Source organism: Serinus canaria, chromosome 8 (genome assembly GCF_022539315.1).
Source record: "Serinus canaria isolate serCan28SL12 chromosome 8, serCan2020, whole genome shotgun sequence".
NCBI lineage: Eukaryota > Metazoa > Chordata > Aves > Passeriformes > Fringillidae > Serinus > Serinus canaria.
The window spans coordinates 23,288,768-23,312,274 of NC_066322.1; the positions used below are offsets into that span (position 1 = coordinate 23,288,768).

Consider the following 23,507-nt stretch of genomic DNA (forward strand, 5'->3'; position numbering starts at 1 on the left):
CTGAATCTGTTTGTTCAGGGAACCCTTAAATCCTTGCTGAGGAGGGCCTGGCTGCACTCACACTCTCAGGAGCGCACACTGATAGCAAGGGGTGGTCTCTCTCACTGCAGAGGGGTGTGGAAACACCTCTGAGGTTATATTTCTATCCTGAATTTTAATTCAGACTAAGCTAGTGTTGAGGAAGAGAGATGTTGAGAACAGGTGGTGTGCTCTGCCCCTTGTTCCCTGCTCTATCTTCTTACTGGCTCTGTATAGACATATGATGATTCAAAGGGATTAGATTTTGGGGTTGTGCTGGGCTTTTTCTCTGCTGCTCCTCCAAGCTTACCCTGAAAAAGAGAGACTCATGACTTCAGGAAAAAGAAGTGTCTCTGCAGTTTACCACTGGTACTATGCACAGCATAACTCTGCCTTTTAAACCACAGGTCTTGCCAGCAGGGAAATGGGTGCTCCTCTCCTGTACATTCCCACTCAGGATGTTGCCCTACCCCTTCCTTGGAGGGCGTACAACTGCCCTGATATGAAATATGGGGGTGTGCCCTTTATGAGAAGATTCTTCACTGATTCCTTTTTTACAGAAGAGGCTGAAGTTGAGGTGAGACAGCTGAATTTTTTGTTAATCCTGACCCCATTCCCTGCTAATTTTGCATAGGAAATTTTGCAGGGGAGCATGTTTTCCCTTCTGCAGCTTACACAACCTGCAGATGTAGGAGTATTTAGTGCTGCTGTTGCAGAAGGCACAAGTGGACAAAACTGCTGGTGGCCAAGTTCTCCCACTGTCTGGTGATGCCAAACCCATCCTGCTGACAGCCCCTGCCATGCAGCTGAATCTCTCTGCCTGCTTTGTTTCACACCGGGGTTTGACCTTAAACACCAGTGAAAGATCAAGATCACCTGTCCAGATGTAGGTTATGCACTGCCTGGCCATGGTGGGGACAAGGTCTGGGCAACCCTGTCTGTAGCTCTTCCCTGCCTTTCCTGCTGCCTGTTGGATGGTGAGTGATGTGGTAAATCAGCTGTCACTTAGCAACGCTGCTGGCTGGGGAGCGACAGCAGGTTTTGATGCAGGAGCAACGCCTGCAAAGCTGTGCAGTGGCTATTCAACTTTTCCCCCTCAGTGTTTTCCAACCCAGAATGTATTTTCTTTCACTTGCTGCTTTCCCTGAACATGTGGGTGCAGGTTTCCCATGGCTGAAGACAGCAGCCCCAGCTGCAGGAGCCAGATGTTCCCTGCCACCCCTCCCTGGGATTGTTGTGCAGACCACCCCGAGACCCCCGCCGGATCTGAGCTCCAACCCAGCCCATGGTGGCAGGCAGAGCTAGCACCTGCAGAGCTGGCACAGCAGGACACAGAGGGGACAGAAGGGTGATTGTTGTCTTAGATAGCAAAGGTTCTATCATAGTACGAGGATTTCATATTATCAGAGCTTCATACCTTCTTGATGTTGCTCACAGGCAGCTCCTCTACACACTGACTGTGCCAGGTCCTGGCAGCAATCTGACTCTCCTCACTCCTCTTTCCTTACTCTTATATAGCACTAGTTCTTATTGATTGCAGGTGTGGCCTGTTAAGATCAGGCCCACCTCCAATCTTCAGCAACTGACCCAGCTGCAACTCACTGGGGGGCAAGATCACCCTCTACAGATGATTAGCTGGGGTTTATTCTCTGAGGGAGAAAACAGCATGGAGAAACACAGGGACCTGCCTACACAGGGAGCTCATACCAGCACTCATTGCAAAATCGTTTTCTATGGGACTTGAGACTTGTCGAGCACACCTGAAACATGGCCTGAGGCTCACACCAGGGTACTTCTGCACATGGAGTTCTCCAACTCTTCACCATCTGCACGGCCAGGCCTCAAGAGCAGGGGGCCATGCAGCAGAAGGCAGGAAGATCATGGCTGTGTTCACTGGGGTGAGGGATGGGGACCCCTCAGTTCTCCCAGCGCTGCCTCTCACCTTGTCTCTCCTCTGGGAATAGGAGGAGAAACCTTCCAGCGTAAGGCTTTTAAACTGACAGACTGCAAAGTCTTCAAAAGAACTCAAATCTTTCAGAGAAAAGGACAATTAGAGGGGCTTAAACCATTTGTGAACCCAGCCTGGCACATTTTGGAGCCTTTTCTGATAAGGGCTAAGAAGTAGATTCAGTTCTGCTCCCCACATGCCAGCCCTATGACTCTAAGAAATTTCTGTAATGCAGCAATGTACTTTAAACGAAAAAAAATAAAGAAGCCTTTTCTTGAGAATTAATGAGCAAAAAGTCTTGAATAAGGGTTCACCTGGTGGCCCAGTTGGAATAATACCCCAGGTTCCCACAAAAGCAGGTTTTTAGTTTATACCCATTTTTGAGATATAGTCTGAATGTATCTAGCCAAAACTCAGGCTTGCAAACCCAGCCCTTGGGAGGGAAAGGATTTGCAAATATAAAGAAGCCAGACTGAGCTGGCAGACTGGGCCAGGCCAGACAGGCCAAGCTGACCCAGTTGCTCATGGAACAGCAGAGAAAATAAATGGAAGCACTTGGGAGTAGCTGCTGTGGTGGGAGCCTTGTTGGGATGGAGGGAGCTGCCAAACCCACAGTGACCAGGTCTGAGGCCACATGGGGTGGAACAGCCCGGGCCAAAGGGAGAAATCTTCCATTTTGGATGACCATTTGTAGGAGCAGACATTCAAACCAGGAAGGAGTAAGCAAGGCTGAAAAGCAGCCAGTGAAAGACATGATTTATAACTGAGGTTTGAAGATTTATGAGTAGCCTGGGGAGCTTTTGTCAGGGCTTGGTTCCTCATGCACTGGAAGAAGATTCCCAAGGGTGCCATGAGATAAAGCTGGAGATCTATCGAGGTTGAGGACTTAACACCCTGGTTGTGGCCTCTGTGAGCTGCTCCCAAATGCTGTGCAATGTTCTGGGACACTGGCCTGACATTTGAGTCCCCTCCTGAGGAAGGTCAGCCTGGGAACCAACTTCTCGCTTGCGCACACTCAGCAACACCAGCTGAGCACTGGCCACAGGTGCAATTGTCTTGGCAGCCCTTTTAATGGGTCTGAGGTTACAGCTGGGATCAGTCTGTGCAGGTGGGATTGTAGCTGGGTTCTGGGATGGGCACTGAGGCCGAGGCACTCAGCATGGATCCCCGGGAATGGCTGCTTGCTCTCTCCCTTCCAAAAGTGAGCTAGCTTTTAGTCAGTGTGAAAGGGTACTTCTGCCCAGAATGTGCAGCACTTATTCTCAAAAAATTAAAAGGAAACCTGTTACTTTATGAGTTATAAGGATTAGAAGAAATTTCTCTAAGAAATGAGGCCAATTTATAACTTTTTCTTTCTTCTGGGTGATATTTGCAAGGGAATAATGAAGGCTTAACAAACCTCTACACAGCTGAAATTCCTGAAGATTTGCATACAGGTTATATTTGGGGAAAAGAGGTTATTATTAGGGTAAGATGAGGCTTTTGTCACTAACAATTCAAAATCTGAGTAGGATAATCTGGGATGACAACAAATACACTTTACTCATTATAACATAATTACCAATCAGGAAGAATAGAGGACAAAATTAGGATTGTTTAGCTATCTCCCTGCTTTGTTTCTTCCTTCAAATGCTGTTGAGTGCTCATTCCCCACATCACAACATTTAGATTGAAATAATCACCAAACCTGCAGAGAATTGGATGTTTCATCATTCAGCTGTTGAGCTGTTCACTCATCTTTGCTTGATCCCAGGTTTTCATGCTGAGCAGCAGGAGAATGTGATGTCTCAAAGACATAAAAGCCAAAGTTTGGCACAGAGACAGAGGGCAGCCCATTTCCACCTCTGTGCATGAAAATATCCACACCTGAATATATTTTCAATATATATTTTCAACCTGAAAAAAATGTGGGGGACTTATTTTTGAAACATGATCTTTCATTTTGTCCTCAGGTCACTTACTCAAATGACACAACTTCTATTAGCCAGACACCTCGTGCTCACCTGATCCCAAATTTTCCTCTGCCTCATTTCTTCAAGCTGGCTCATTTACTTGAATGGACACTGAACTCAGTGGGATTTTTCCTGCCATAAAAAAACCAAATTGGGGCACAAATCAAGTCACCACGTCAGCACAGGGGGTGGGATCACATGGGATAAATAGTGGAAATACTGTAAATATTGAGCTGTGATAGAATGTTGCACCCAGGTGCAAGGTTACTGCCTGATGTGCCCATGTCCTGGCTCCCTGCTGAGGTGAGCACTATGTCCAGATCCAGAGTCCCCAGCACAGGAGGAGCATGGAGCTGTTGGAGTGAGTCAGACAAGGCTACCAAGATAATCAGAGGGATGGAGCAGCTTTGTTATGAGGAAAGGCTGGGAGAACTGGGGTTATTCAGCCTGGAGAAAAAAACCACTTCAGTGTCACCTAATGGTGTCAGGACAGGAGAGACCTGGAGCAGGTCCAGAGGAGGCTGAGGAGATGAGGAAGTCGTGGAACAGCTCTCTCGATGGACCTGTGGCTGTTCAGCCTCAAGAGCAGACCCAGCTGAGAGGGGCCCTCATCCCTGTCTGTCCCTGTCTGCAGGGAGAGGTCAGAGCAAGGACCAGGCTCTGCTCCCTGGGGCCCAGCAACAGCACAAGAGACCATGGGCAGAAATGGATGCCCAAGAAATTCCACCTCAACATGACCAAGAACTTCTTTCCTGTGCAGTGACCAAGCACTGAACAGAGACCAGGGAGGGTATGGAGTCTCTCACTTGGAGGTATTCCAGACCTGTCGGGACTCAATCCTGTGCCATGTGCTCTGGAATGACCCTGCTTGAGCCGAGAGGTGGGACCCAATGACCCACTGTGGTCCCTTCCGACCTGCCCCGTTCTGTGTTCCTGTAATTCTGTGACGGGGCTCCCGCCAGCCCCATGGGCCTCCCGGCAAGCCGCCCCCCCGAGGGCAGAGAGGGAGCGGTGACAAAGCCGGTGTGGCGGCGCGGCTCGGGCGGCGGATGCAGGCCCCGGGATGCGCCGCGGTTGCCATGGCGACGCCCCACCGCCCCCTCGGTTGCCATGGCAGTGGGCGGGGGAAGGGTTTGCCGGTGGCGCCGCCGGAAGTGCCGGCGGGGGCGGGGTCCGGCCCGGAAGCGCGGCCGGCGCGGCGGGAGGGCCGCAGCGGCTCGGCGGGGCGGGAGAGTGGCGAGCGGACGCCGCCGGTGCCGGAGCAGCAAAGCCGGGGCTGCCCGGGCCGCCGAGAGGCCGGAGCGGCGGGGCCGGCGGGGCGCGGGCGGGCCTGCCCTACCGACCGGAGCGCAGAGCGGGAACACCCCGCCCCTTCCTCCCCGCGGGCCCTGCACGGGAAGATGGCGGCGGCGGGAGGCGGCGGCGGCGGTGGCGCGGGGGCGGCGGGCCGGCCCGGGCTGTGAGAGCCGCGGCGGGACGGGCGGTGAGCGGCGGAGGATGAGCCTGCTGTGCGCGCAGTATCTCCGGTGAGTATCTCCGGAGCGCGGCGGGCGGGCGAGGCCCCGGCCGGGCGGCCCAGGAACGGCGGGGAGCGGGCGGACCTGGAGCCCTCGGGCCTCGCAGCGGCACTGAGGGGCGCTGGGCCGTGCCCGGGCCGGTGTGCGGGACCCGGCCGCCGCGCTCCCGGGCCCCGCGGGCGGCCGGGCTCGGCTGCCGCATGGCCCAGGGCTCCCCAGCAAGGTCACGCCCGTGCCTTGGAGCCGCGGGGAGGGTAGGAGAGTCCGGCGGCTTCCCTGCCGGAATTCCCCATCGCTCCCCGAGGGGGTGGCGGGGTAACCTAGCGCTGCGGAGCGACCGCGAAGTTTGACCCCGGCTGTGGAGCGGGAGCAGTGCTCGCAGCCCCGGGAGGTGCTCCGGGAGAACGGGAGTAGCAGGACTCGTGTCTCAGCCCTCGCCATCAGCTGGAAGTACTCAGTCACGGCTGACACAGCCGGTCGGTGCCGGGAACGGTCGGCTGAGGGCTTGGGAGAGGAGTGAGGCTGCCAGGGCTGTGCTTTGAAACAGAACCGTTCCCGAGTCCCTCACGTCGAGAGCACGAGATAGCTCACGTTGATCCAGCAGAACTTTGAAAGGCTTTGAGGTGAACTTACCGTTTGGGTGAACTTATACCCAAATGCTCGTTCTCTAGTGATTCTGTAGTGGTTTTGGAGAGCAGCTTCGTGAGCTACGAAGGGCTTTTCAGTAGCTGTAAGGTACTAACTGTCCAGGTTGATCGTGTTGTGTCACCCCTGATGCTTCCAGAACGCCTCATGGAAAAGGAGTAGGTATGCCAAAAGGGCATGCACATTCCTTCTGAGGAGTTCAGGGCTTGGGAAGGATTTAGAAGGAGTGAATTCAATGAGGATTTTACATTTTGAAAGCACCTTCTATACAAAGTTCTGAAACACTTCAGCTGTCTCTCCTTGCCAGCTCTCCAAATTCCTCTCTTCCTCCTCATCTTGTCTTTTACCTCTGCTTCCTTCTGTTATCCCAGATTCTACCTCAAGTTGATTTCTTCAGAAGAGAAAAAATGTAATCTTTTTTATCTCATAGTGAGTTTATGACCTTTTGTTCTTCCAGGTGAGTACACCTATGTTGTCATGAAACTTCTTCATTCTTTCTTTCCTCTTACATTATGACAAAGCTTTTAAATGCTTTATTATTAGCAGTCTTCTATCAGAAAAAGACTTGCTTTTTTATTGTAGGACATGTCTTAATGTTATTGTAACATCTGGCTCCCTGTTCCTTCTTGTGAGTGCACGTGTCCTTTGGGTTGTGGGAGGCTGTACCATGTTACACATGTCCCTGCTCCTGTCACCTTCCTGCACCACCAAGCTCTTCCTTAGCATTTTGCTGTGCCAAGCTGGAAATCCTTCCTGCAAGCTGTGGGCAGGAATCACCAGTTTCTCCTCTCTTTGTTCCTCCCACACTTCAGCTCATCCTGGGTTGTTCCTGCTTTTTCCTGACTGCTTTGTTTATATTGTGCCAGAGCAACAGGACTGAAGCGTGTGCACAAAACTAATGTGTTACAGTCAGTGTCTCTGTCACCAAGGACCTTACCTCTTCCTAAAACAACAGGACAGTCCCCCTTGTAGACTTCTCATCATCTTCCTTCTGCCTCTGAAGACCATTTGGGTTTGTTCTCTCTGTAGAAGGTATGCTTGGGGAAGGTTTCCTTGAAAAGCTGTGAAATGCTTTTTGCATCCACAGAACGTACATTTAAATTGTTTGATTTGCATAGGGCAGAAATGCAGCTGCAGATTACTGCAGCCCAAGCTCATAAAGGGAACTGGGAATTAAGCCTCAGAGCCAGTTCTGTTAGTCCTCTGTCTTAAGGAGGAGGGCATACTCCTTTTTATACTGTGGCAGAGCAGGCTCAATCCAACTATAACGAAGAAGGAATAGACCAAAGTGTAACAATGTGAGTGGGCAGCTTAACAAAACATTGTGCCAAATGAAGACATGAGGCAAACAGTCTCTGCTGTCTTCATTGTCTTAACACTAAGGAGGGACAGAAAAGTTTCTGCAAGAAATAATTTGTCTGTGTATTTGGATTTTAGACAGATTTCTAAGGTGAACATGTAATGATTGAATACCTAGTGAAATAATGACTCTGCAAGAATCAAGCTGTTGAAAAGATGAGTGGGGAAGAATGGACTTTTAGCTGGACTACCTTACCTCCTCCACTTCTGGGTGGCACTTTCTGTATGTGTGTGAATCAGCTATTTTAAAATGCTATCCTTGAAGGACTGTGCCCCTTCAATCAACCTGTGAGAACTGAGGAAAACATGAGCCCCCTACAGAAGTCTTCCAGGAAGAGAAAATAAGGTCAGGCTTCATGTACTGGGTCTTTGAAAAGTTGCAGGAGAGTCTGTTTTTAAATCATCTTCCTATGTTGTGATAGATTTTTGGGGATTTTTCCCAGTTTTATCCTTTTCAAAGTCACCTGTCGAGAGTATTGGAGTATATTCTCTGCCATCTGGTTTCCTACGTACTTCACTGGAGTCATTGTTTTGAGTCACTTCTCAAAGATTTGCATTGCATCTGATAAGGTGAATAGACCTTTCAGAGGGTTCTCATAGGAGACAAGAACCTAAAAGATATTTTAGGAGATGGGCACTGTTCAAGTCTCCCTGTTCAGGTGAATCTGTTCATCACAACTGGCTGAAAATTTGTATCCATGCTATTTGTGCTGCTTGGGGAATCTGCAAGTACTCCCCAGAAAACAAATTCATCTCGCAGGCCACTTGTCTTAAACTACACATTTAATGTATTATGCTAGATATAAAATAAATCACTTTTAAGCAAAATATCACTGCTAGGATTTATGACACAATAGCCCAGAAACTTCTGAGCATGTCCATTTTAGAAGCCAGTGTTGAGCTTTAGTCCATGTTTATTCACTTTATAGAAATGATCTTCAATGCCAGTTTTATGTGTTAATGTTCAAAAATGAGATAACTAGGATTCAGAAGTTTAGCAGTTTGACAAATGATTGTCTCAACTGCATTTAAAAAAGATGTGAGCTCAGTTACCAGTTAAATGTGGCGTTGCTCTGGTAAACTGTGACTTTTAGCACAAGCACAAATGTAGAATAAAAGGTGCTTGAATTACAGGGCTTGAACATTGCTTAGAAATTCCAGTGCTGATGAACCAGGAGGTAGATTCCTGTAGCCTTATGATGAGGCTATAACCAAATTCATTAAAGGTTTGACTGCTTTAATAATTCAAATTGTGGGTCTCTTTTTTGAAGACTCATCAGTAGCTCCATTAACTTCTGCATCTGCTGTGTCTCTTCATGGTTACTCCTCTGCTGTCTGCCAGCCTGTGACACACCTCTCTGCAGTGTTTCTTCTCTGTTAAAGGAGGAGGCTAGAGCAGAGGTAATTGCAGTCTGTGTGTGAGCATGTTCTGGTACTGATTCCTGGTCAGGATGATGTAGAGGTGATGCTTGTCTGTGCTGGAAAGGCACCAACCAGAATACTGTTTGAATGAGTCTCAGCAAGACTAAGTTATTTAATTATCTTGGCTGTATATGAAGGAAAAGGTTTGTAAATGTAACCTCTTAATAGAGAACCTTGTGTCCCTGCAGTGGACTTCCTGGAGTTGGCAGGGTCACAAGGCTGGAGGAGAGGCCTCAAGAGGCTCCTGTCTAGCCTCCTGCTCGCAGCAGGGACAGCTCTGGGCTCAGACCAAGTGCCCGGGGCTTGAAAACCTCCAGGAATGGAGGCATTCCAGCCTTTTGGGGCTGCTTGAATACCATTGTGGTGGAAAAGATTTTCTGTACATCCAGTCTGAACCTCTCCTGTTTTATCTTATGCCCATTGTCTCTTGTGCTCCCACATGGAGAGCCTGGATCTATCTTCTCAAGCCCCTCCCTGGAGGCATGTGGCATGTGTGGGTGCCCTGGAGCTTTCCCTGCCTCAGACTGACCTAGCCTGGCTCCACAGCCTCTGCTCCAGTCCCAAATGCAAGTGCTCCAGCCCTGTCTGCTCTGGAGGCCTTGCTCCAGTTGTTCCACAGCTTTCTTCATTTGTCTTGGTATCTGAACTTGACCAAATCAGTCTTGGAAAGTATTCTCTCCAGCTTTTTGTTTTCTGAAATGATTAATGCTACTTTCATACAGTGTTTACTCTTGAATTTTAAGCAAGATAGTGGGGCCTGCTTTGGCCTTCCAGGAGACACCTCATAGCAATATGTTTTCTTTGGGGAACATAAAAGTGTCCCTTCTAGTTTTGTCTTTTTTTTTTCTCTGCACAAGATGCTTCACCATTTAATAACTAGAATTTCTGCCAATATTTAATATGAGCAACACTTCGTATTCTTCTTTGAGGGTGAGAATAATGATTTAAAAAGGCAAAAATTGATGATAGCTACTGTTTACTTAGGATCAACAAGCTTTTTTTGGTGACCTATGAAGTGAAAAGAATCACAAAGTGTCAAGCAATTCCCTACTGAGCTTTCTGCTGAAGGAAATACATCTTGCTGTGAGCCCCAAGACACACACCGTACTCCTCAGGTGTCTGGGCAGCAATTATTTGTTCCCTTTTTCTTATGGGCATCCAAATTATTGATCCTTCCAGTCATCCAGGGACAACTTGTGCTAAAGTCACTGTCACACCTGTGATAATTTTTGTTTTTCATACCTAGATTCCTAAGGAAACAAGGTGATTATGTTTGGGTGATCCAGATGAGTGTGCCTGGTGAGAGAGAAGCAGGCAGAGCCCAGCTGGGGTAAAGCAGCACTTCCAGAACTTTCCTGAGCTGTGGTGTGCAGGTTTCTGTGCTGGGGTGTGAGCATGCTCCTCTGTAGGGAGGGAACTGCAGGGATGGCAGTGCCTGTGCAGGTTAGCAGGTGATGGGCATATTTTCCTGCTGGGAGGGGCTGGCAGGAAGGTGGACATGTGCCAGTAACCAGAGAACTGCACACCAGAGAATGTGACTTGCTTAGCACTTGGCAAAAGCTTGGCCAAAGCTTGGTGGGTTTTAAACTTGAAAAGCTCTTGACAGAAGTTTCTCACTCTCCCTCACCCTCACCCCTGATGTGATGGCATAAGTTTGTAAGTTTATGGCCAAGTCTAAAGAAGCTGAACTGGGGAACCAGACTAGGTTAAAACTGCTTTAGTTTTGTTTTTTACCCATGGGGTTTGGTCCAAGTTGGTTTCCTGATCCCGTTCATTGTGTTACTACAGATGTGCTGACAAAAAGAGTGAAGTTTTGTGCAAGAGGATTGAAGCACTAATGGTTAAGAGTGGGGTGGGACTGCTGCTTGAAGTGATAGTATAGTGCTCCTTATCAATAAAGTGCTCACTGACCCACAACCCCAGTAAATAGTGTCCTGTTTCCTAGAATATGGCTGTAGCTCTATTTAAAATAGCATCCTTATAGAATGTACCTGGTGTCACTGTCAACAAACCATACCCCTCTTTCCAGTCTGGACTGAGAGTCTCCCCTTGCTGCAGAACACAGTGTATGCTCTTACTGCACTCTCTTTGTGCTCTGCTGTGAGATTACTTGCACCACAGTGTTCCAGTGACCTAGAAGTGCAGGTTAGTGTAAGTAAAGTTACAACTGTATTTATTTATTTATTTATTTATTTATTTATTTATTTATTTATTTTTGATGGCTGGGATGATTCCTGTAGCAATTAGTTCTTGTTCTAACCTGCATATTCCTATGCTGTTTGATCCTTATTGGAAAAGAGAGTTCTGTTGTGGCATTAAAACCAGGTGATGCTTGTCTGAAGTGTTAATGAGGGAGGGCACCAAAGCATTTTGCCGCTGTCCCTGAGTATGGGGGTTGGAGGGGTTTTTTTCCTCAGTTTCTTCATTTCAATGCATGGTAAGAAAGTACATTTTCTTGGTGAATTAGCTTTATTAGTTTTATTTAAGTATTCAGTGTAAAGTATACTGTGATATTCTGGCTACTTGTAAAGTCTGTTTCTTCTATCCTAAGAATTCGTATGAAGTAACCGTAGCTTGGTCCAGTGAGATGATTTTGGCCTCTAAATAAGCTGATCTGGGCACTGAATTGTATCACAAACTTTTAATTTAAGCAACTTAAATCTGTTTGAATCAATATATCTGGAAACTGAAGCTTCCCTGCTTTTTTTTAGTTTGCCACATTGGCTGTTGTGGGCATTTCCTGTTGGAGAAAGAAAGGTTGGGTTGATGGGAGAAATCAGCGACTTAATGGATAAATGCCTTGGCATGTTCCCTGCCCTGCTTAGCCAGCAAAAATGAGTATAGAAGAGGAGTAATTGCAGTTCAAGTCATGGTGGCTGGGGAGGGAAAAGAGGATAATTTGCTGTAGGATCTGATTTTGTTGGATGAGGAGTTGCTGGGGATTGTAGAGCTTTAAGGGTTCTTCATCTTCACAACAGTAGTAGAGATTCACTCATAGCAGCGGGCTGGTAGAAGAGCAGTTAAAGAATGAAGCTAGAATTTGTAAGGAATATATGTGGGAGGACACTAGTTGTTGCTTTCATTACTTTGAACTTGAAGATTGTCCTCATCTTACTGGAAAAACAGTGCAGCTGCTGTCAGGCAGGAGAGGGATAAACCCACAGATTTTTTCCTTAAAATCATTAGCAGAGATGCATACTTTGATTCTGTACTTTTTAATGTATTATGAAGGAGGTAATAGATTTTAGTGGTGTTTGGGAAACACAGGTTTTCCTGTGCTCAGGGAGGGATATGGTATCTTATTTCTCCATCTTACTGCTGTGGACAGAATAGAGGAATAAAAGATTGTTTATTGTGAAGTGACGTGAGGACTCTGGGCCATCATTTCTCATGATTCCAGGGAGAAGGGCTGGTGGCTTTGTTTGTGTGTGCCTGCTGAGCACTTGGGTTGTTGCACTGGGCAGGGTATTGCTGGAAGCATTGCAGCTGTACTGGAGTCATCACCAGCTGCCACTTGTGGAGCCCTGCTCCAAGTCCTGCCTTTGGGCCACATTTCTACACTTGTCTGCCCACTGCCACTCTTCCCATTTGAATTTAAGATGAATTTCTCATTGTAAACTTGGGGACTTCCCAGATGACCAAATGAGGGGGAAATGGCTTAAACAGTGTTATGAAGTTGGGTTTTTAAATTCCTCTGAGTGAAATCAGCAGGTACTTGTTCAGATCAATGTAATCCTCTAAGTTGGGGTAGTATAAACTTTTTGGAGTGACATTAGGTGTGCTTTCTCTTCTTTCTGTGTTCCAGTCGGACTTCTCTTGGATTATTCACACTGGCTTCTACACTCTAGGGATTATCATAAGGAACCAGAAGGCTGAGGAGTCTCTGAATCTCTTGGAATTGTTACAGAGCTGTGGGTGACAGGCTGAATTTCACTGATGGGACTCAAATCAGAGATACCCTTGAGGTACTTGGGAGTCCTGCTAGAATTAATATTCTCTTCCATCTTCAGGGAAAACAAAGATAATATTTCTGAAAACACTTACTATGTCCTGAATACATCAGCAGTCTATTTCTCATTTTTTTATTTCATGTTTTTGGTGCTGAAAGTGTCCTCTAGTGCTCAGCCTCACTGAACAGTTTTCTGCTATGTCTGATGGTGGTATGGGTAAAGCTGATTTTTATTTTGTTTTTCCCCCTCCTCTCCTCTGAAGCATTGTCTGTTTTGAGTCTGCAGGCCCTGCTTGTTGTACAGCTGAATTATCTGAGAGCTACTCTCTAGCTGTTAGAAAATGAGAAATTAATTTTGAGTGTGGAACCTTTAAGAATGATTCTGCCAAAATAGTGTGGGGAACATTTCTTGAACTGCTTAAAGGAAACTACTTTTTTCTTTGGAAAACAGAAAAACAGGCCTTTTGGGCATGAAGCATCTTGATTTCAGACTTTGGTGTTTCATGATGTCTTGATTTAATGAGGCCTTGAGAGTTGTTCATGTTTGGTCAGGCTATGGCAAAGGGCATTTGTTTGGAGCCTGCCTGTTTTGGGCCCCCTGAACCCTCCACAGTCTGCGCTATGTTATTTGCCACATCTTAACTTCCCTACACATGAAGAATAAATGAATTTTTGATAAATCTGTTGCAAAGACCCTTTGTTTGATGATAGTCCTGTAAATTGTGCTACTGTCTGTTGCAGTGAAATTCTCCTGGTATTTGATTTGCCATGTTCTGTATTGGTCTGGCCATGATGTGGAGAAAGCATGTAAATATTGTTATGTGTCCAGCAGCAATGACTGTGGTAATCTTTTTTTAACCCAAACAACCTTTGACAGCTTTGATTCCTTCTGCAGACAGTACTGGTTTTGGCAGGGCCTTTGGGCATTCCTGCTCTTAATTCAAGGTATGCTTGAGCTGTTATGAGGGATCTTTAGGGCAGATTTTCCAAACTAGCCTAATAATAACTGAAAATGGAAATGCTAATCCTCTATATCTATGGAGAAGGAAGGATGGGACAAGACTTCTGGCTGTTGAAGTTGTCTGTCTTGAAGTAGTATAAATACTTGTTATGACATTGCCATAACCAAACTTGTGTGGAGGGAGACTTGATCCAGCCCGATATTCCCAGGAAAAAGCCAATCTGTTGGTAAGAATAGTGTTCAAAGGATTTAAGCTGCATTTATAAGTATTAAAGAAAGACCCAGACCAACCAAAAGTGTATAAAAACATGAAAACTAAAGCAGCTCTTAGAGCTCAAACATGTTGCTTCAGTTACTAGAAAAATAAAGGAAATATTATTTCAAGTTTTAAAAAAAGGTGACATCTCTATATTGGTCAATGATTGCAAATTCAGTTATGAAAATATGCAGAGTAACTTGCAGTAAAAATCTAGAAGGATTTAAATTTGTCTTAATACCATTGATAGGTGTAATGTGGAACATATATATATGAATTCTTTAACTAGAAAAGAAGTGCTGAAATCCTTAATATACATTGTTGACATGCATCTGAATTATTACAGCAGGCCTTAATTTATGAGCATGTCACACAGATTATGCCAGGGCATGAACGTCTGGCAGGTATTCCACCCAGCTTGAACATACCATGACTATTTAATTTAGAGATTTATTTTATTTTGAGGTAAATGGTAAGAGATATGGGGCTTGGGGCAAAGATATCTGTAGGGGATTGTGGCTTGCTCTGACTTCAGCTGGAGTAATTGTTTTCTGGTTTTGATATCAAGGACTAAAATAATCTTTAACATTTAAAAGTACCCAGAAAAATATTTCCAGTGTGTTTTTAATAAAGATGTCAAGTGCTTGCTGATGCTGCTTGTGCAACTACAGACTATTTTGGTCCCTTCCATCATAGGTGGCCAGTCAGAAGTCAGCACTAAAAAAGAGTGTTGTGTCTGCCTATAACATTGTTAGGTGCTAAGAATTTGGGGATACTCATTGAAGATCAGTTAAAATTCTCTACTTTTTGATTAAAGATGGTTACAAAAATGTATCTTCTGTCCTGCATAACTGATTGTTAATTCCTGAAATAATTATTTGAGAACTGCTATGCTGGAGCACTAGGTGATGTGGGTCAAGAGTGTTTTGTCTTCAAGAAGGACACATCCAAAAGTCATGAAGATCTTTAGGCCTTTAAGGACTCAGGTGCAGGAAATCTTTTGTGTATAATGGAAAATGCTCTTGAACATTCAGATTTCAGATTTTAGTTATTAAAGCAGCATGATTCACCTCAGTTCCCTGCTTTATTGTCAAATGCTGAAGCATAGAGCCAAAATTATTCTATTTTCAAACTTGTTTTGGACATGCTGGTATACTACACAAAACAAATGACTGTGAAATCCAGTCTATAATTGATTGCAAAATGGAATGCAGGGGCTGCATTGGCTTGTGCAGCCTGAGTAACACAAATGCTGAGTTAATAACTGGTAACTATGTAGTCACATCTTGAATCTTTTGATGGCATTGTCTCTTCTTGCTTGATGTGTCTCAGAGATTCAGGGAATGTCTTCTCTGAGTGAGGGAGGGTCACTACCCTTCCCCCTGTTGCAGAAGCAGCAGTGGGTTGAGCAAGGCTGGTGATTTTTGCTGTGGGGTTTGGTGGTAGGAAGGAGCTGGAGTGGGTGAACCCAAGGCACACAGCAGTTCCTGAAGGCAAGGCATAATGCCATGTGGGAATGATTTGGCAGTGTCTGGGGTGCTGCTTTGGGCTATGGAGGTGACTTGGTAGGGCTTTAACAACAAGCAATGATTGTCAGAAATAACATCAGGGTGATGGAATGGGCTGAGGGCCTTTCTAGGCTTACGATTTGATCTTCAGGTGGGATGTGTTAATCCATTGCTGTGGAGCCTTTTCCTCAGCCTTTGCAGAAGATAATGAGGTCTGGTCTGACTGCTGAAAGGCAGACTGCAGTCTGGAAAACTGCATTCATGTTATTCTTTTCTACAGTTTATGTTTAGTAAAGGTTTGCTAAACCCCCACATTTTTCCTTATATGATTCATAAAGCAGATACTGATTTGTAGTCAGCTGAACATCATGTGAACTTTTCTGACCTAGAACTAGAAAAGACTCTGTCTTTAGGTCTTGAGATTTATATTTGAAATAATCTTTCATTTTTTAATAAAAATATTTAGGCATCACAAGTAGATTTAACCTTGGGAGTTATAAATTTACTCAGGTGCTTGCTCCTAACCAATCCATTAGTTTTCAAAACAGGAAAGGAGGTTACTGGTTAACTGGGAGTACCTGGCAGCACTCAGTGGGGCACTGGTGGCAGCAGATCTCCTCAGTGGCAGTTTGGCCCTGCTGGAGCAGAGCTACACAGGTCAGCTGGACTTGTGCCATGGAGCTGCATCTCTTCAAGCAGGCTGGGTTTCCTCCAGACCTGTTGTTGTTTGATGGGCCTCAAAAGCTTCAAGCTGCACCTTTCCTGGAGAGGACAGTTCTTGTATCCAGTATCTTGTACACAGTAGTGTATCCATCTGCTTCCCTCCTTCTGTGCTAATAACATTTGCTAGATCTAAGGTGGTTGGATTGGTCGTAGGCTTCCCTTTCAGCTGAATACAGAACTGAGTAACTTCCCATATTCCAGGAGTACCATGTGTTTGGTGATGGGCTTGGGTATTGTAGGCAGCAGCTCTTCTGGATGAGCCACTCCTGAACTGAGGAGAACCAACAGCAGAGGACTGCGGGTGAGTTGTGTGTTGCTAAGCCAGAAATTATTCAAATATTCTCTACTTGGAAAGTAAGTTTATCTCAGGAGAGCATTGCTTATGTGTTTCTGATTGAGAATGGGGAGCAGCTAATGAGACTCCTGTAAATGATTGGCAGTGATGTACTGAGTACCCATTTAATTATCATAAATGGAGGATATAATTTTCCCGGACTGGTGTTCAGCCTTCTGCTGTTACTGTGCTTTCAGAGTATGGTTTGCATGTAATTTCAAGATGGAGAATTGAAAATAATTTCTAAGATGCAGCTTGCAATTAGGATCATATCCAGATGTAATCAGGGTGTGTTTTTGTCAAGGCTGGTGTGTGCACCATGTGGTGTCCTTTCAAACCTCTTAATAATGAAGAGCTTTTTAAAACTTTTGGCTATGTCATGTTTGTTCATAGATGTGTGTTTTGTGTGCTTTTGATGTGATTGGGATTGGCAAAAGCCAGTTTACAGTTACTGAATGACCACAATATTTAAGTATCAATCATTTTTCTTTAAGGCTTATGTTTTGGAAGGCTTTGACTATCTGGGCATAGATCTTAGTATTAGGACTTGGAGAGCACTTGTTGAAAATGCTGAACTCTGCTGTATCTGTCATAGCTAACCTGCTACAAACACAGTATGAGGGATTACTTGTGCTCTATTTCTGCCCCCTCTGTTGGTACCATCTAATGGATTTGGTCTTTATCCATCTGCTGCTTAGCAATGAAGACAGTATCTCAAATTCCTAGTAACTAACTCCTCTTAAATGATCATTTTCTCTCTGTTGGAGTCATTCCAGCCTTACTGAGCATAAAGGTCAACATTTGCCTCTGTGCAAGGGGCAGTTTGAGGCAGGGATTGAGAGGAAGGGGTTCACCAAAAATGAGCAAGAGATCTGAGTTTTATATTCCAAGCTTATAGTGGAGGCTGGAGGCAGCAGGAAACTTGTAGAGGTGAAAGTCAGAATTTAGATGCACAGTTGTTTCCCTCCTGATGCAAAGTGGAGTGGTCTTTCTAAGGGAAATGTGTGTCACTGCTCTGCAGCTCTGCGGGCAGGTGAGAGGGCACATTTTGTCTGCATGGCAGGTGGGGCACTGAACTGACTGTAATTTCCTTCCTTTGAACTGGATTCTCTACACTTGTCTGGGAGATCCTGTGCAGTGTCCAGGAGGGCTGGTATCTGCTGCCTCACCTGACTGGGCTTCTGCAGGGCTGACTTGAAGAGCAGAACTTTCTGGAACTGATTTGATGATACCCATGTGAAGCTGATCTCAGTGCTCAGATATCTGCACTTTCTGTAATTCTGGAAATGATTTTCATTGCAAAAGCTGTTAAAAGAAGTAATGTTCACTTATTCTAACATCTGTTGTCTGCAGTTTCTAGCCCCTTAACACAAGTGGTTTTACCAAGTCGTGAACTGTAACATAGCAAATTACTGCTGGTGTTACTATACTTTTATCACCACTGAGACCTGATAGTGTACGCTCTCTTCAGGGTTTGAAAGAGAAAAAAAGGGTGTGAGAAATGACACCTCACTTCTTAAAACTTTCAAAAGTTTATTGAATCACAACAAGGGACTGAATAAAGAAAAAGGGACAGTGCTGGGTGCTTAGCTGTAGCCAGAGGCACACAGCCCACACCCATAGCAATCCTTATTTATGCTATTGACAAGCCAACCCTCCCCACACTCATGCATATGTCACTCTTTCAACCCAGTTCCTCCTTCATCCCACCTCTGGGAGTTCTTGCTTCAGCCTTCCCAATGGGTGGAGATCAACTTTCAACATTATAAAACTTTTATAAAAAAACCACCAGATCTTAACAGAACTTCTTTTAACATTATACATTTAACATTTGCAAGAGCAAACATCACACTATATGTTTATTACAAGAGCATAGTTTGGGGAGGTTTTGTCTGGTGCTTCTCCTTGCTCAGTCTAAACCTTGTGGGAATTATCATGGCAAGTTCAGTTGTAAACCTCTCACCTCCCTCTTCGGGCCATAGTCCTAAGAACTGGTAACCCTTCTGTGTGCTTCCTCAAAGCTTCTAATTGTGGGTAGTGAGGGAGCAGAGCTTTGTTTTGGTGTCTAACTTCCTCTAAGGGAGAGGACTGTCAATGACTCAGAGGTTTGGAGGGCAGTCTTGAAGTTTTTGTGGACTTGTACCTTAAAGATTGCCTTAGTTTTGAAAAATCTGTTAATCCAAGGAATGGTGTAAAGATTGGAGGAGATACACAGATGGATTATGTATTTGTTCTTAAATGTTTTGCCTTTCACTTGTTCTCAGGTCAGCTGCAAAGCTGACATATTGTCAGCCAGTGTAGTAAATGTGGTACTGTATGGATGTGCCAGGGTATTCCATAAAAGTATTACTTTTTTACTGTTTGTTATTAAAAGATTTCTTTTGAAGGTATTCCTTAGCATGAAAATATATCAATGTCTTGAATTGCCACACATATTAAATATCCATTTATTATTTCTTGAGCATGCCTTTTTTATAGCTAATAAATTCTTATTACTGTTACTAAAACAGAATTTTTCTATACTGAAAATAGTGTCAGGGTTACCTATGGAGCTCCACTGGACACTGTCATGTCCTGGAAGGTAAACAAGGTAAAGGTGACTGGAGTTCTTGTGCTTTTCTTTGTTGGGCAGCATCCATTTAGAGGTTATTTTTATCCCTGCTGTCTGTAATAAAATTCCACATAACTAGTTGGTCAAGATGATGGGTTAAAGAACAGCATGGTCAGTATTTTTTAAAAATTACTATGGAAACACAGCTGAGCTTTCCCGAGCTAGTCCTAACATTACATTTATTGCCAGCTGTTCTTGCTTGAGTTGGAAAATCCAGGTTGTTGGGTATATAGTTTTTAGGTTACTCTCCTGGCATAAATTTTGGAGTTCTGTGGAACAGATGGAGACATATTGCTGATCCTGAATGGCTGGACCCCATTTCTGAGGCATTTAGCTCATGTTCTGACTCCAGGTTGTGTAAGGAGGGGGAGAGTGGAGAGGCCAGTGGAGGCAGTGGAATGCCAGAAGCCTGAGCAGTATGGGAGGTTTGTATTTCCCTCTCTGTAGATTAAATCAGGGATTAAGAACACATTAACTTTCCTTAGGAGTGCTTTTACCTTTGAGGCACATCGTTTTAAAATCTTGAGACAAAGAAACTGACTTCCTTGAAACTGGAAGAAGAAAATGAGTTGAATGAAGCTGACTGCAAGGGTACTTCTACCCTTATCCAAGGAGGAGGATTGTCAGCTCTGATCAAACTTGGGAAGAGTTGCTTTTGGTGGTTGTTCTTTGAGGATGATTATTATGACTTGCTTCTAATAGAGGAGAAGGAAGGAAGATGGGGTAAGGAAAAACCATGCTCTGTGTCCCCATTTCTCAACATCCTCCTCAGCTACAGTGAGAACACAAAAGGAATAGAGCAGGGATTCCCTGTGAAGGGGGTTTGTATTCAGGTGGTGATTGCTTTGCTTTAATATCTACTTGCAGACGTGTAGGGGTTTTTTTGGTTTTTTTACTGGTAATGAAGTACTTGTTTCTGTGGCTTTGATCTACAGCTATAATCTGATTAAACTGCAGGTCAAGGAAATTAGCTGTACCCTGGCTTCAGCTGCCTGTAAGAGGAATAATAAGATTTAGACTACTTAGCACATAAAATTGACAATAAGATGATTCTGTTAAAGGTGTTTTTCATTGGTGTGTGTTAGCAGTGGCCTTCCAAGGCACATGGAAGATTTAATTCCATGACCCACAGGCTGAAGATCTCTTGCTAACTCAGTAAGAGCTGACATCGCTCAAACCTGCCAGCTCCCAAAGCAAACAATTCCAGAACTTTGTCCAAACTATGGTCATTTAAATTAGGTGGCAACACCTGAAAGTTTGGAACAGTAAGAACTTGTTCTATAGAAGTAAAACTGTTACCAGTACATGTCTGATGTATGATTAGGTAGAGTCTTTACACAAATAATTAAGTAAAATCATTATTGCATGCTATATACCCCTGCAAAATCCTGATTCCATCCATTTGCCCTTTCAGGAAAAGGTATGTGAGGCTGTTAACAGGAGCTGTTGTCTGAAGCCTGTTGTATTCAGGTGATGTTGAATTAATGAGTGGAGGCAAAATAAAAGCTGAAGTTTACCCACAAGTTTGCTACTACTGTACTTCAGGCATAACCATCTAGGTTTATGCACAATCCTAAGATTGCTGTAAAACTATTTCCTTGTGACAGGTCATAGTTAGAGATACAGTTACTGTCTACAAAAGTTTAGGCAAGTCAGGGTTATCTTTGAGAACTCAACCTTTAGCAAAGTGTACCAGCTGTAAAGGATTAGTAGCCAGAGTGTCTCTAAAAACCGTAAGGAAAGTTTTCAGTTTTAGCAAGTATTAATGGTAGTTCTTAGGAATTGAAGGAAAAATACTTATTTTCAAAAAAACTGTCAACCATTTGTATCAGCAAGTTTTCTTCCCATCTGAAGTACTAAACTCCAGATGTGAATGATGTCTTGGATACAGTGCTTGGGGGCTTCGGAACAGTCAATCTCCCCTAAATATGCTGTGGAATATTCAGTGTCCATGCTGTTAGTGTTTCCTACTGCTTCCACCTGCCCTGAATCAGCATGGGTATGCTTAAATACAGACAAATAAAGAAACCCCCCCCCCCCAAGTAATAAAACTAATATAAATTTTTGTTGAAGATAACTTATTTTGAGGAAAATCTAAAATGGCAGTTTGTTGCTTTGAAGTTCCTTCTGCTGTGACCCTTGCCAAACATTGAAATAATGAAATTTAAATAGTGTTTGACTTTTAGTATGCTAGTATAGACAGTTTACCTTTTCTACACAAAATGAAACTTTTCACACATTTATTCTATATATTCTCTGTATTTTTTTTATTGCCTTTCAAAAGAATTAAAGCTTTCTGGCACTGCCCTTGATGAGCCTTGGGATCAGTCACCTCCTGCTAAGGCACATTAGGCTGCAGCTGCTATTTATTGTGGAACAGTTTCTGCACACATCTCCAGGAAAGAGAACTGCAGGAGTGTGAATTTCTGCTTGGAGTGAAACTCCTGACCACTTAATGTTTTTTGGTTTTTAGTAATGAGATTGGGTTCTGATGGCTTTTATGAGCCCAGCTGCCTGGATTCATTGCCCATTTTAGTCATGTAACTCCTCAATTCCTTATTGGGGGGTTGTGTTACTGAGATTTGATGAGAGAACAGATACAGCTGCTGATGCTTAGGGCTGGCAGGGGAAAACCTGGTGGAGTTTCCCTTCAGGAAGGGTGAAAGCAGTGTGGTGTTCTTGTTGGCTTTGTGAGATCTGGGGTTTTCCATGTTTTTTTTGTAGAACTTGTCATGCCACAGCAGATCATGCCTGGTGAATCCTCCCTGTGAAAATGAGAGAGGTATAGTGTAAACGAGGCTTGACTTCCAAAAAATAGAGGATGGTAGCTGGGAAACACAAAACTGTTGCTTTGAGAAGTTGGGCTTAATTTCATTGGCTTATCTGTGCTTGATAATGAAGCTTGTTAGCAGACCCCTGCTTCTGTAGAATGGGTACAGCCCTATTAGAGATGCAGGGTGGTGTATGCAGAGCTGAAAATTTGTGATTGAGTGCTTGAATTATAGCTGTACTGAAGACAGATATTGGAACAGAAATGAGTTCTTTTGGGGACAATGGTAAAATAGATCCATTTGTTCAGTGATATGCAAATAGTTGGAAGTCAGATGGCAACAAGAGGAAAACTCGAACAGAATAGTTAACCAGAGAGGCTGTATGATCTTTTCTTACATGATTTTAACATCAGATTGAGCAAACTTGCTCTAGTGTTAAAGAGAAGGTGTGACTATGTGACCTTTTGATGTATCTTTCAGTGTGATGGGGTAAACACTTCAAAATATATATATGGGAGAGACATCCCACTATTTGTGGGATTTTCTTTCTGTAGTGCTTACCAGCTTAAGGGAAACAACTTGTTTTCTTGTTCTGATTTGGAAAACTTAATTGTTCAAGAATGGTAAAAATTTGGAAGAGGGAAAATGAAATGTCTTTCTTGTCTTCCTTTGCCAAGTCCAGTGGTTCATTCCAGATTAAATGTAGCCTCTGAGGTCCAGCAAAACAGAGCTTTATATACTCTCAGGTTCTTAAGAGAAGTTTCTTTTGTCTCCTGTGGGGACTTAAATTTTTATTTATCTTATACCTTTAGAACCTCAAGAGATGGTCTAGACTACTGTTTTTAAAGTTTTGAAACTTTTCAATTTTATGAATAAAATGAAAATTCCTTTAGCTATCAGACATTTTTACTGAATTGGATGGGAGGCTGTTGTATTTCAGTTTAAAGTTTGACTAAAGCACAGAGCTGAATCTACATATTTGGTTAGGAAATTATAAAGAGGTGATATATGGAAATACTTGAAATAAAGTTTTTTGAACTATGGTTTGGATAAAAAAAAACTTAGGGAAGCTCGACTGAGCTGCTGAGTCCAGCTGAGCAAGGAGGTACCTGAGAATATTCTTGCAATGATATAATGTGTAAATAAGCCCTACCAGGTTTTCTAGCAGGCAACCTTTTTTGCCCCAGAATGAGTCATTCTAATGTAAATTCTGTGTGAGGTGGTGCAAAAAAATATATGGCCAGAAAAGCTTGTTAAAAATGCTGGGTGATAGAAGTAGCCATTGACACTGTGAGAAACTCCTATCAGTTGTTACCAGTGAACTCCAGTCAGTGCCCACTAGGAGTCCCTGACCACCAGCCAAGGCCCATTGCAAAGTTTGTTTAATGAACAGACAGTGCATCTTTATCTTCTCTCTCTCTCTTGCTGCTAATATTTTGCCACTGATGCAGAACAAGTTTTGTACCCAGGCTGCCCCCTCTTATCCTGGCTTAGAATGCAGCTATTTGAAACAAATTGTGTCTAGGTGGAAAT

At 44.1% G+C, this 23,507-nt stretch overlaps 1 protein-coding gene across 3 annotated transcripts in view; it reads left to right on the plus strand.

The window, feature by feature from the left end:
* The first annotated feature begins 5,132 nt into the window (after positions 1-5,132).
* Positions 5,133-23,507, plus strand: part of SMG7 (SMG7 nonsense mediated mRNA decay factor) — a 51,196-nt gene continuing 32,821 nt past the window's right edge. For all 3 annotated transcript variants that reach the window (XM_030226381.2, XM_050977341.1, XM_050977340.1), the window contains exon 1: positions 5,133-5,444. In XM_030226381.2, coding sequence (XP_030082241.1) covers positions 5,416-5,444 — 29 coding nt within the window. In that variant the 5' untranslated portion in view covers positions 5,133-5,415. The remainder of the gene's footprint in view (positions 5,445-23,507) is intronic.